The following is a 14534-nucleotide window of genomic DNA, read 5'->3' as shown; positions in this document are numbered from 1 at the left end:
TTATGATTATGAACTCTTGGTATCATGTATGGCCCATTAGGATAACAGCAATTGACATCATTTATTTGCCTAGTATGATTTTATGGTCAGCAAAGGTTTACACAATGTTTATTGTTACAAGTGATAAGGTTACCAATTGTATCAGCTGATATACCATTGCTTAGATAAACATTCTCCTGTTATTTAGTGCTCTTTAATTAAAATGAATTTTCCCGCCAAACACGTGGCAGACGTAAACAATCATGGAGGACCAATTATCGCCTGAGCCAGTAGGGTTGTACGAAGACCAACAACTTCCTGAAGTGGTAGATTCAAAGTCGCAATCTATTGGAATCCAATTCGCTCCCGGTGTAGATACAACTACATCAGAACACCTCAACCAACCAGTACCAGAGGTTAACGGTGACAGAACAGACCCGTGCGATGTCCCCTACACCAATCGTATGGTACGTTTATTTGTACAGTAGTGCATGTTCATGCATGTATTGCGAGTGCGCGCGTTTAATAGATAATCCTTCTGTCATCCCAAGGTCTCAATGCTGCTGGCCGCTAAGTTTGACTACAAGTAGGGCTGGCAATGAAAAATATCGACCCCCTTTGGATTAACTTGTAACTCAGGGGATGGAACCTACTAATGGTCTAGTTTTAAATGGTGGGTTTGGTAGAGACCAAATGCCTTCTGTTTGGGATATAGCCGTGTTGTTAATTTTGACTGATTTTGGCTCATATTCAAAAATTGGTAGGAACATCTAGGATGTTGTCCAGTGCTTTTTTGGGTTATTGGGTGAGGTGCTCTACATAATGCATTTGCTTAAAAAGTGATTTGTACTTCAATTTTTGCTAGAACGGTACTTGACGGGTCTGCAATAAAAAGCCAACCCACTAAAACTCATGTGATAAAGTCCAAAGTTGTTTTACGAACTCCCAGGCACCTTTTTGGACCTTATTAAGTGGAGCTTTATAGTGTTCACGTGCCAACGCAAGCTGATGCTCTCGCTCACGCTATGATTTAGAAACTTGCAGCATCCATTTCCCCAAGAATACGCATCTGATTTCAATACTATAATGACCACCATGTAATGCACCATTCATGGAAACATTGAAGCGCGCTAAACAGCATTGCTGATGCTGCTGCCCATTTTTATTAAAAAACCTGAAGAATTAAAATGCGTGCTACGGAAACAGCAAGGGAAATCACCGTATAATTACCCTACGGTTTTGATGTAGACTTAATTGGGTAGGATTGATCACCCAGATTTGGAGGAGACATTATAGAAGTTGATTTTTTCATTGCCAACCCTACTACAATACTGCAGGATAATTAACTAGACAGATGCTAAAAGCATTGTGGGGCGAGCCTGATCTATAGCTAACAGACTTGTATAGCTAGCTATACACATTAGTGATGCAACAATACAGGTAAACACCCTAATTGCGTATTGTCTTTATTGCATTCCACACCATGACCTTCTCGTAAAGTAACACTGAGAAACGAAGAATAATAAAGAAGAAATTACGTCAACAGTCCTATCTTATTACTGACTTATGTTGACATGCAATTTAGATGGCTATCAACACAGCCTCACTTAGTTTATTGAAAGTACTTAATACACAGTTCTTTGATAAACTTAATGTGTTACAAATTAAAGATACATGCATTTAACACCCATCAACAGTCCTATTTTTACCCGGTAGCACCTTGCTTCCCTCTGTTCATCAGATTCTGTTCCACGTGTATGCCGATCTTGCTGTCTTCTGGTAAGCGTTTGGTGTAACCTTGCTTGTCTTTCCTCCTCGGTTTCTCTCTCTCTTCTGAGCCTATCGCGCTCCCTTCTTCTTCTGAGCCTTTCTTCTCTCTGTTCTGCACTTTCAACACTCGCCATGGTCACATCGCGCCACGTGCAATAAAAATGACCACTGTAAATTTTTGGAAACTGAATGTGACGGTCCTGACTACCAACAGTGTGGGATTTTCCGTGTTCTTCGCGTAAACGTTTGGGAATGCGACGATCGTACGGTCCAATGGAGTACTAACAGTGTGGGACTTTCCGTGTTCTTTGCGTAAACGTTTGGGAACGCAAAAGTCGTACGACGGTCCAATGGACTACTAACAATGTGGGACTTTCCGTGTTCTTTGCGTAAACGTTTGGGAACGCGACGATCGTACGGTTGAATAGAGTACTGCAATTGTGGGACTCGCTCAGGCTCGCCCCAACTATTCCTTCACAGCAGTCATCACCAGGGATATCAGAGCAGACAGATCGAACTCCAGTAATCAAAGCAGGAACCAAAGCTATAGATAATACTTTTTACTAGGGGTGAAACGAATATTAAATTTTAGGTATTCGAATATTCTTCAAATTAACGAACGAATTAACGAATTATTCTTTAAGAATTTTCTGTATAATTAGGTGCTTGAAAGGGACAAAATCACTTTGATTACTACTAAAACTTTAAATGTTAAAAAAGAAAAGTCCTTTACATGTATTATTAAGATGAAAAATTATATTTTAAAATGACATTTTCAGTTGTCAAAATGTTTTCAAGGTTAAATGTGTACATTATCCGAATGTGTACGTTATCCGATTAATGAATATTTAACGACTAACGAATATTTCTTAATGAATACGAATATTTCTTAACAAACGAATAACAAATATTCGTACTATTCGTTTCAGCCTTACTTTTTACCTAAGGGTGACATACAGACACTCACTATCTGTGACTGCAGTCAAGTGTCAAGTCAATGGTCAAGGGTAAAAAAGGATAAAAAATTTCCAACCCACAATTGAAAGGTACTGAAATATTGTTGCAAAATAACCAGTCAGAAAACCCAATAGTGACTATGTGGTGACTGCAACCATCAGTAAACCATATCAATGAGTTTGTTTACAGTAACTCAATTGGTTTGTTTACAGTTGGTGAATCACTGACTAGAATTGTTTAATTTTGCACCCATAATTATAATGGAATGTTTTTAGTTAGTTAATCAGATCTAAATAACAAGATGACATGATGAGTTAATAAGTACATTTAAAAATGTTTTTAAAATATTTGTCAAAAGCTTTTTCATCATGAAAGGCCAACCTGTGCTATATCATGGGGGAACAATGTAGTAATAATCATTGTGCCTTCAAGGTGTTACGTCACGGTGCATGTTGATTTTCATCCATATTTGTAGTGACTGGATATTTTTGCTTACATATTATGCATGTTTCTTCTGATATAGGAATGGGAGGAACGTGGGCCCAGGTCTCCAGTTCCTAATAAGGAGTCCCTTCCACCTCAGCCAGATCGTGTTACTGAAGTACTAAGCAGTGATCAATTGTTATCTCACAACTCAGACAGTGTGGTTCCAGCAAGTGTCTCCCTGCACCAGCCAGAGCCACATAACACCCAAGAGCAGATGAGATATCAACCACCCATGAAGTGTAGTGATGACATGATGGAATGGTTTATTCCATTTATGGTGAGTTATGTAGGGGATTTACCTTGATGTTACTTAATGCGATCATCCAGAAGTAATGATTTGGAGCTGGTCTTTTTAGAGAGGTGGTCTTTCTATACAGGCAGTCTTTAAAGTGTTTTTAATGTTTTAGTTGTCTGAGGACAGTGTTTTGCTTTTAAGGTATTGCCTACATGTGAATGTTTAGGATACAAATACCTCCAAAAATGAGTGCGAAGAATCTTAGAATATGTTTTGTTAGTTTCAGTGGTACCTTCATTTGAACACCTGTATTGTGTTGCTTTCTTTCTAAATTGGAGAGATTATTTTGACATTCATAAACTTGAGATATGGCATATTTTGAATTCATCCCGTACATTGCATATGGCTGTTGCCCCTCATATATATTGAATGGGAACACTATGAAATTATATCTTATATGCAATTCCTAAATAATTTAGAGATGCTACTGTAGATATTTAGACCTACTAACTATGCATATTTCAGGTTGCTAGGGCAGCAGTTATTAGGTAGGAATGACTTCTATTAGAATATTTGGTCAAGAAGAAACTTTGAATACTATATGCTCCTATTAGAGTATTTTACTACACAGTAGGTTCAGACATATTCAGTTGTTCACTTATCTCAATACCTTTGCTTGGACTGGTGCACAGGTAATAGACGTCCCACTTGTCCGCAGTTACATCAGTAGTTAGCACGTACTGTTTTTATTGCTCATGTTCTTATTCTTCAGATGGGCAATACTGCTAATTCCATCTCTAGTGGAATGGTGACAGAGGCCAACAATAAACAAGAGAGCAAACAGGCAACTGCAGACCTACCGCAAGAGTATCCTTGGCCGTCAGATGATCTCTGTCACCGGTGTGAGCATTTAAAGATGTCGGTCACGTTACTGCCTTGTCGGCATGCTGCATTGTGTCAAAGCTGTGCTGAAGTGATTATGAAGCAATGGAAGAAGAAATGTCCTTTTTGTAAGAAACATGTTACAAGTATTATCAGAATGATTCAATGACTGATGATGCTAAAACTCAGTTTGACAATTGATTTAGTGAACAGTGTGATGTTGTAATGTGTAAATATGTACATACCTCCTTCCCACAATCATTTTCATTGGTAGTTAGAATTTTAAACAGATTTTCATTTCACACAAAACCACGAATGGAACAATGTGGGGCATGGCAAGGAAAGGGAAAAAATATAAGATACAAATGATATACCCTTATTAGTGTTCCACTCCTTACAATCCTTTGCCAGAAAATCTTTCTAGAAGCTGTTGTTGTGCAGACTGTATTTGATACTGTAAAATATATATACTGGCAGAGGTAGCATCATTTAAACATTTCTTGATGAAAGACTTATGTACTCAACTCAGGATTAACAAAATTTAATAATTTAAACATTCTTGATTGTGATTTAATGCAAGCTTAAGTCTAACACTCAAGTATTTTTTAGTGCAAAGAATCTGACCCGGATACTGTATAGCTGTATAGCCTAAAGGTTTTTGAGATTAAAAATATTTGTCAGAGGCAGCACTGAGCAGTATTGGCACATTGATCACAAAACTGCATACATGTGAGCATATAGGAACCCAAAAATTATTAATGGTGGTAAAGGCAGTCCTGTTTAACAGTAAAAATTTCTATCCTTGAAGATTTTAGACCAAATCCGCGAAATTTCACATGGCGAAAATATTGCCCCCCCGAAATTTATTATGTCACGTGGTTTGGGAGAAGAGCTTTGCTCGGAGCTTCGTTTCTACGGCAGTGCTGTGAAGGCGCGCTATCAGTAGCGGAGTTGTACAAAAGTTCATTGTGTGACAATGTTGGTGTCACGTCATCGCCATTTTGAAGGTTGTTTTGCTGTTGCTGATCCCGCTAAAGGGCCAAAAATGCGGTACGAGGAAGCAGAAGACAGATTTAAATCGTTTATTTATCATCCGTCATGGGAAGGACCGTGGGAACCGGATTTCATGTCAGAGGCAGGGTTTGTATATACTGGTCAGGAAGATCTTGTCTACTGCTTCAGTTGTAACATCAAACTTGATGGGTGGACTAAACACATGGATCCATTACTGAGACACAAAAAGGAGAGTCCTACTTGTTCATTTGTCAGACAACAACTACAAATAATAAAAGGAGAAAAGGGAAAAGTCAAATCAGTTGTTGCTCCTTCTAAACCTCTTAATCCTCGACAAACAGCAAGTATTGGTCAATTACAGTCTTCAACTGTTTTCAGTAGTAAACCTATCCACACTGTAGTGACTGGTTTAGATGAACTACGATCATGTTATACAGCCAGAAAAGATGATGATTACTTATTGACTAATTCACCTATCACAGTACAGAATTACGGATCAGAAACAGAAAGGTTGACCTCGTTTATAGGGTGGCCATTAAATGAATCAGTCCACTCAGAACAACTAGCCAGGGTTGGGTTTGTATACACTGGGGAGGGATCTCTAGTACAGTGTTTCCAATGTGGGGTCAGATATCGTAACTGGTTAAAAGGAGATATACCTCTTAGTGTACATCAGAGATGTAACCCTGACTGTTCCTTTCTGCAAACTTTAACAAGTAAAAGTAAATATTCAGCTGAAAAACAAAAACTAGCCACATCTTACATTCAGCAACCTCCTCAGTGCGAAACTAGAATTGAATTTCCAGACTACAGTGACCAAGCTACAAGACTACAATCATTCAAATACTGGGGTGGAGTCCTACCAAAAGAAGAGTTAGCAGAGGCAGGATTTTACATGATAGCTCGTCGAGATGTAATAAAGTGTTTCTCATGTTATTTAGTCCTGCAAGATTGGGAGATCATAGACAGTGTTACTGATGAACATCAAAGGCGTAGCCCTAACTGTCAATTCCTTAAGTTATACTTGTCATTGTCAAGTATAGGAGGCTCATGTCAACCTTCAAAAGATATTGTCGTAACTGAAGACCATGCAGCAGAAAAATCTGTTGAAATGAAAAGTAGAGACTATATAACCTCACAGTTGACTACGTCTTTGGCAAGCATTGATTTTAGACTACCTCCACCTCTAAGCACAACTTGTTATGACACTACTGCCCTACCCAGGTCTGATGATAATGAGCACCTTTCAGGAATAAATTATCAAACTGGTTGGACAGCTAACCCTCCTCAATTGTCACCACCTGGTGGAGTATATGTCTTTGAAGAAAATGCTTCATCACACAAACTACCCTACAATATACTGACCTTTCTTCAGCCTGTCAACGCTTTCTCAGAAAGTAAACAGATTTTGGTAAGTTGATGTGTATACACAGTACAGCTTATATAGCAGAAGTGCATTTACTGTAGTATGTTTGGATGTTTTGCTGATTTATGTACTTCCCTCCATCTACATACAGTGCAAAGAGCCATTATCAGGAGGAACAGAGAATCAGGTTATTGAGTCCCCTAATTCTAGGGATGATACTGATGAGCATCAAAGATATAACTACAATTATTCATCTCTAAATCAGCAACCATCAAGTGTTGGAATGAGTGCAGATTTTTCATCTACTGGTAGTAACCATGGCACAGAGTATCACCCTCGTATTATTACATCACCATCATCTATGGGATCATCCCTGCAATATCCACTCCAATACACTACTGGTTCTAGTGACACACTTGTCACTTTTAAGGAGAAGACAACAGTGGTACAATCTGGCTTGATTTCTCAGGTAAGGCTCAGTTATTATCACATTTGCAAGGAGATTTGCCCATTTTCTGTTGGGACCTTTATAATGTGGAGAAAATGTGTGATGTCTTTTTGTTTGGAGGGTCTTAAAGAAAGATCTCACTGTACACATGCTCCCTTTGCTAATGTTTGATGCATATGTTAATTGTTTGATATTTTACCTACTTACAGTACAAAGAGCCTTTATCAGGAGGAACAGAGAATCATGTTGTTGAGTCTCCCAACTATATTGATGAACATCAAAGGTCTAGCTCTAAGTATTCTTCCCTAAATCAGCACTTATTAAATTCAGGAGTAAATACAAACTTTCCATCTCCTGGTAACAGTTTTGGCATAGAGTACCATGGCCAGTCTTATGTTACAGGAACATCATCTCTGGGGTCACCCCAACAACATCTACACCAACCTGTGATCTTGCCTGCTGTACCTCTACCAACTGGTTCTAGTATAGCGCAAGGTCTAAATTATGGAGGTTATTATGGAGCCCAAGAGGAATTAGCCATAGAAGAACAACCACCACAAGATGATCCTACTTTTCAGGTAAGATATTACTACCTTCACATATATACCTGTTTAGGGAAACCTCTTAAATACCAGCTAATTTCGAGTTCACAACAGGGTATTTGTTGTATTGCTGACCTCAGAATGGTCTTTTTATAGTTATAGTCTTCTGCTGTGTACATTTGAATTTTGACCATTCGGTTATACACCTTTGGGATCGATTAAACCTTTCCATTTCTCAAGGCTTTAGGCATAAACCAAGGGGGGGGGGCAATAGCTAACCCAGGGGGGCCTGTGCCCCCCCCCCCCCCGTAGATTATGTGATGTGCATCCTATGAAACACAATACAATTCCTTTGATAATCATACAGTATAGCATCATGAAGGTTTGGGCTTTCTTGCCCAAAAATGTCAGACCAGCATCACTTTTCCTTTGTAACAGCTGAACAGTATTGGTTAGGCATAGCAATTAAGCCCAAAAATGCCATAAGAGTGACCCCAAACCCTTTCAACAAGTTTTCTATTTAAATTTGAGTACTACCAGATGCTTTCAGCCAAGCATAACTTGACTAAGGGCATTTCCTCACACTGTATGTTTACCTACTTACAGTACGAAGAGCCCTTATCAAGAGGAGCAGAGAATCGTGTTGTTGAGTCTCCTAATTATGGAGATGATTGTGTTGATGAATGTCAATGGTTTAATCCCAATCTTCTAATTCAGCAGCCATCAAGTATTGGAATGAATACAAACATATCATCTACTGGTAACAGCAATGATGTAGAGTATCAGCCAGCAGGTGGTATTGTCAATGCTCCGTCATCTTTGGGACCATCCCAACATTATCCATGTCATTCTTCAACCATGCCTGCTGCCACCAATAGCTGGGAACCACCTGTACCACTAGGTGGTCAGGTTTATCAGGTAAGAAATACTTCAAACACGTACTTTGTGATTCTAATTCTCTTATTTATCATATCAGGGTTCTAACTACAGAAGAGACCATTTTACTGCTCAAAGCTCTCTCCTTACCAGCAAGAAAAATGCTCCAAGAACTGCCCCTGCTAAAATACTGGACAGACCCCTGTCACCGCCACTTACTCCACGGCCTATTCAGAGGTCAGCGATGTCATCAATCTTAATGGTTGTACCACCATATGCACTGGGGCCTCAGGATGACTACGATAGAGCACCTAATAGTGCTATTGTGAGCAAGAGTTATGGAGAATTTATGGTAAGTATTTAGTGTTATAGTTAATCTAATCCAAAACAGCCAAGCTGTAAAAAAACTGTGCGGCTCTCAGAAAGGCTATGGTGAAAAAAGATGTGAAATCCAAGGTGGCGGCCAAGAAATGGCTGTGATGGTAGGTTAATGGTAAAAATTTTAATAATGACAATTCAGGTAAATTTTGTGAAGCGGCACAAAAATTCACCTGAATTGTCGTTATTAAAATTTTTACCATTAACCTACCATCACAGCCATTTCTTGGCCGCCACCTTGGATTTCACATCTTTTTTCACCATAGCCTTTCTGAGAGCTGCACAGTTTTTTTTACAGCTTGGCTGTTTTGGATTAGATTTCATTTCTTTTTGTATTTGTATACCCCAAAGCCGGCCTATGGCCAGCTTTGGGACTTTTTTAACCTATGTTTTTTTCTTTACTACAGGAAGAAGAAAAGATGAAGTAGATGTACTTTAAATATTTTATCAGTAAATGTACAAATTATATATATAATACATATGTGACCGGATTTGCGAAAAGGGGCCTTCCGCACACATCCAATTTTCCAACTTTGACAATTGATAACTTCAGATTGGAAAGAGTTATTGCCTTGAAATTTGGGCAGTGGTGATTTCTTTGCAGCTGAACTCTCCACATGATGGTTTCTTTGTAGCTGAACTCTGTACAAGGTAATTTCTTCTAGCTGATCTCTCTACAGGGAGATTTGTTTGTAGCTGAATTCTGTACAGGTGATTTGTTTGCAGTTGAGCTCTTTACAAAATGGTTTCTTTGTAGCTGAACTCTCTACATACAAAGTAACTTCTTCTAACTGATCTTTCTACAGGGTGATTTGTTTGTAGCTGAACTATCTAGAAGGTAATTTCTTCTAGCTGATCTCTCTACAGGGTGATTTGTTTGTAGCTGAATTCTGTACAGGTGATTTGTTTGCAGCTGAGCTCTTTACAGAATGGTTTCTTTGTAGCTGAACTCTCTGAAAGGTAACTTCTTCTAACTGATCTTTCTACAGGGTGATTTGTTTGTAGCTGAACTATCTACAAGGTAATATCTTCTAGCTGATCTCTCTACAGGGTGATTTGTTTGTAGCTGAATTCTGTACAGGTGATTTGTTTGCAGCTGAGCTCTTCACAGAATGGTTTCTTTGTAGCTGAACTCTCTACAAGGTAATTTCTTCTAGCTGATCTCTCTACAGGGAGATTTGTTTGTAGCTGAACTATCTACAAGGTAACTTCTTCTAGCTGTTATCTCTACAGGGTGATTTGTTCGTAGCTGAATTCTGTACAGGTGATTTGTTTGCAGCTGAGCTCTTTACAAAATGGTTTCTTTGTAGCTGAACTCTCTACAAAGTAACTTCTTCTAACTGATCTTTCTACAGGGTAATTTGTTTGTAGCTGAACTATCTACAAGGTAATTTCTTCTAGCTGATCTCTCTACAGGGAGATTTGTTTGTAGCTGAATTCTGTACAGGTGATTTGTTTGCAGCTGAGCTCTTTACAGAATGGTTTCTTTGTAGCTGAACTCTCTAAAAGGTAACTTCTTCTAACTGATCTTTCTACAGGGCAATTTGTTCGTGGCAGAATTTTATACAGGGTGATTTCTTTGCAGCTGAACTCTCTACATGGTGGTTTCTTTGTAGCTGAACTCTCTACAGGGTAACTTCTTCTAGCTGATCTCTCTACAGGATGATTTGTTTGTAGCTGAACGATCTACAAGGTAACTTCTTCTAGCTGATCTCTCTACAGGGTGGTTTCTTTGTAGCTGAACTCTCTATAAGGTAACTTCTTCTAGCTGATCTCTCTACAGGATGATTTGTTTGTAGCTGAACGATCTACAAGGTAACTTCTTCTAGCTGATCTCTCTACAGGGTGGTTTCTTTGTAGCTGAACTCTCTATAAGGTAACTTCTTCTAACTGATCTTTCTACAGGGCAATTTGTTTGTGGCTGTATTTTCTACAGGGTGATTTCTTTGCAGCTGAACTCTCTACATGGTGGTTTCTTTGTAGCTGAACTCTCTACAAAGTAATTTCTTCTAGCTGATCTCTCTACAGGGTGATTTGTTTGTAGCTGAATTCTGTACAGGTGATTTGTTTGCAGCTGAGCTCTTTACAGAATGGTTTCTTTGTAGCTGAACTCTCTACAAGGTAACTTCTTCTAACTGATCTTTCTACAGGGCAATTTGTTCGTGGCAGAATTTTATACAGGGTGATTTCTTTGCAGCTGAACTCTCTACCAGGTAACTTCTTCTAGCTGATCTCTCTACAGGGAGATTTGTTTGTAGCTGAACTTTCTACAGGTGATTTGTTTGAAGCTGAACTCTCTAAATGATGGTTTCTTTGTAGCTGAACTCTCTACAAGTTAACTTCTTCTAGCTGATCTCTCTACATGGTGATTTGTTTGTAGCTGAATTCTGTATAGGTGATTTGTTTGCAGCTGAGCTCTTTAAATAATGGTTTCTTTGTAGCTGAACTCTCTTAAGGTAACTTCTTCTAGCTGATGTCTTTACAGGGTCACTAGTTTGTAGCTGAATTCTCTACATGGTGGTTTCTTTGTAACTGAACTCTCTACAAGGTAACTTTTTCTAGCTCATCTTTCTACAGGGTGATTTATTTGTAGCTGAATTCTTTACAGGTGATTTGTTTGCAGCTGAGCTCTTTAAAGAATGGTTTCTTTGTAGCTGAACTCTCTACAAGGTAACTTCTTCTAGCTGATGTCTCTACAAGGTCAATAGTTTGTAGCTGAGCTCTCTACATGGTGGTTTTTTTGTAACTGAACTCTCTACAAGGTGACCTCTTCTAGCTGATCTTTCTACCGGGTGATTTGTTTGAAGCTGAACTCTCTACAAGGTAACTTCTTCTAGCTGATCTCTCTACAGGGAGATTTGTTGGTAGCTGAACTCTCTACATGATGGTTTCTTTGTAGCTGAACTCTCTACAAGGTAACTTCTTCTAGCTAATCTCTCTACAGGGAGATTTGTTTGTAGCTGAACTCTCTACATGATGGTTTCTTTGTAGCTGAACTCTCTGCAAGGTAACTTCTTCTATTGATCTCTTCACAGGGCGATTTGTTTGTAGCTGAACTCTCTACATGGTGGTTTCTTTGTAGCTGAACTCTACAAGGTGATTTTTTCTAGCTGAACTATCTCTTTCCATAGTTGCATGAACTCCCTACAAGGTAACTTCTTCTAGCTGATCTCTCTACAGGGTGACTTGTGTGTAGCTGATCTCTATACAGGTTTCTTATTTCTAGCTGATCTCTTGAATTCTCTTCAGGGTGACTGCTCTATTAGAGTATCTCAATCTCGCACTTGCCGCACCAAGTTGGATTTCGTGTTATAACTCCGTGGCTTTAAGTCTGATTCTTCTACACCATTGATGAGCCTTTCTAAGATGATTACTCCATCTGTACAACGATTTTCAAAGCTTTACCCCAAGCGGTTTATCTGGTAGGCGTGGCAAGCAGTCGTTTTTTTATTAGCTGATCTCGATTGCATAATTGTTACACACTGTTGGTTTTTTTGTTGTATCTTCCTGGTTTTTAGCTCGATTTCTTTCAAACCACAAAAGGTTTGAGGTTCAATAGTTAACCTATTCACCCACCGATTTTCAGCTTCTTCCCATACGCGGTTTACCCTGTAGGCGTGACAACATATTGGTGTTATTTTTCGTGAATAATCGCTCATAACTCTTTGCCTGTTTATCGTATTCCAGCCAAAGTTGGTACCGAGATGCGCCTTTATATCCCCCTTCTGTGTGCCAAATTTCAAGGCAATCGGATATGGCGTTCGAGTTTTATAGCAGTTTTTTGTAAGTGTGCGACAAGAAAAAGAAAAATAAGAAGAAAAAAAACGAAGAAACTGAGCCAATTTTTGAAGTCGCATATCTCGGGAACGCGCGAAGCGATTTCGCTCAAATTTGGAATGTGGAGTGCTGCAGTTGGAGGGCATGTCCACAGCAAAAATCGTCTTGTTTCATCAAGGAAGCACAGAGCTACGGAGGTGCGAAAATTGCGTTTTCTTTCTTCCTGTCAATATACTCACGGGTGTTACGCGCCGGCTTCTTGGGCCGCACGACACACTACCGTGTGTCTTGATCTGTACATGTTTCCCTGTTACCAATCTCGTGGTAGTGGATACAATACTTATGACTTGTATGTATGAAAAATGTGGAACTCAGAGTGTTTTAAGAGTCAGCACTTGATTTCACCTCGTGTTGTTGTATTAGTCTCACAACACGGACCCCTCATTCTGTATTTTTCATGTGCAATTTGTGCAGTGCACTCAGGGAGTTTTTTTTTTTTTACTTTTAAAAAGCATTGTGAAATTTTGAATAATGTTCCATGTTGTTCTTTGCAGGATTACCGTCAGCTAAGAAATGTGAAGTTAGCTCAAGAACTGTCTAATGAACCAGTTGAAGGCACCGACCCTAGTTCAGGCTCACATTGTCGTGACAACAACCCAAATTTTTTCATGTGTCAGATCTGCTATAATGAACGGGTTAACAGGCTCTTGTTGCCATGTCGACATGCTAAAATGTGTGCACAATGCATAGAACAGTTAAATGATCCAAGAAAGTGTCCCTTTTGTCGTGAGGTCATTACTGGTACTGAGTTGATTTACACCTAGCCAGTGATCAGTGTTGTCAAATTTTTATTGTTTCAGCATAATTATTAGAATTGCCCCAGCTAAACTGTCTAATTTATTGATTTTGTAACTCTTGGTCCCAACTTTATGTCTCAACGTTTTGTCACTGTTGCCAATATAAGATATAAGAAATGATATGTTTCTTGCCTTACATTATGGTGGTCACCAGTATGTGAGTATGGTCAACATTAACAAGTGAAGTACAGCTGTGTTAGAGTCTCTATTAGCTACCTTTGTAATGTTGTAATGTCAGGTGTCAAATTCTCCTAATGAAGTTACAAAAGTACCATGTGGAACTAATATGAGCTCCTTCGGATATGTCTGATTATACTGATTCAGCAGAATTTCGTCTTTTGCAGTAACTGGTCAGTTCAGTTACTCAGTCAATAATAAGGATTAATTTTACCTTTAACTCTTTAGGTTCCAGTTTAATATGGATACGGACACCATTGGACCAACCAATAGTGTTCTGATTTTCTAGTTCAGTTTATGTACTAAGGGATACTTTGGTAAGTGTCTGGATTATGTAGGTGTCCTCCACAGTTCCTTGCAAACTGTACAGACTGTATAATCCATACCACATGTACTATCTTCCTATAGATAATGGACAGTCGAAGACCACACAATGGAGAATGGGTTATAAATCAGTTATTAAGATCTAGCAGGGACACAACACAGTCTGACATGCTACAACTAGTTAACAATAATCAATAACCATCTGAACAATAATGGATGATAGACACTAAAGGACAATATTTAGCCTTTTTCTGATCTATAACTTCTAATAAGATAATTTCTGGAAACTGTTGCATGTTGTTTAATCAGAACTGTTTTCAAAACCAATCTTTACAATGTTACATGTTTACATTTTAGTTGATTGTTTTTTTTAATACAATGTAGTGTATTAAGTGCTGCTTCCGCACTTTTGCGGTTTCACAAGTTGTCTCGCCATCAACAGATTAACACCAATTTGCAAACATTA

At 38.8% G+C, this 14534-nt stretch overlaps 2 protein-coding genes across 3 annotated transcripts; both read left to right on the top strand.

Moving 5' to 3' along the window:
* The first annotated feature begins 229 nt into the window (after positions 1–229).
* On the top strand, positions 230–4602 carry LOC136258859 (uncharacterized). The gene is made up of 3 exons (XM_066052206.1): positions 230–446; positions 3230–3469; positions 4200–4602. Exons 1-3 carry the CDS (start codon positions 243–245, stop codon positions 4476–4478), a joined length of 723 nt encoding a protein of 240 aa, XP_065908278.1. The 5' UTR covers positions 230–242; the 3' UTR covers positions 4479–4602.
* A 583-nt stretch (positions 4603–5185) lies between these two features.
* On the top strand, positions 5186–14511 carry LOC136258857 (uncharacterized). Of its 2 annotated transcripts, XM_066052204.1 has the most exons (8): positions 5186–6734; positions 6841–7158; positions 7347–7715; positions 8286–8597; positions 8656–8907; positions 13265–13917; positions 13973–14061; positions 14153–14511. In XM_066052204.1, the coding sequence occupies exons 1-6, from the start codon at positions 5286–5288 to the stop codon at positions 13532–13534; spliced, it is 2970 nt and encodes a 989-aa protein (XP_065908276.1). In that variant the 5' UTR covers positions 5186–5285; the 3' UTR covers positions 13535–13917; positions 13973–14061; positions 14153–14511. The 2 variants fall into 2 exon arrangements, with proteins under 2 accessions (XP_065908276.1, XP_065908277.1); XM_066052205.1 differs by lacking the exons at positions 13265–13917; positions 13973–14061; positions 14153–14511 and adding an exon at positions 9341–9423.
* Positions 14512–14534: the final 23 nt, after the last annotated feature.

The sequence above is a fragment of the Dysidea avara genome, chromosome 6 (assembly GCF_963678975.1).
Source record: "Dysidea avara chromosome 6, odDysAvar1.4, whole genome shotgun sequence".
Classification (NCBI taxonomy): Eukaryota; Metazoa; Porifera; class Demospongiae; order Dictyoceratida; family Dysideidae; genus Dysidea; species Dysidea avara.
The sequence above is the reverse complement of the archived record's forward strand: the minus strand, read 5'-3'. Positions and strand labels throughout refer to the sequence as shown.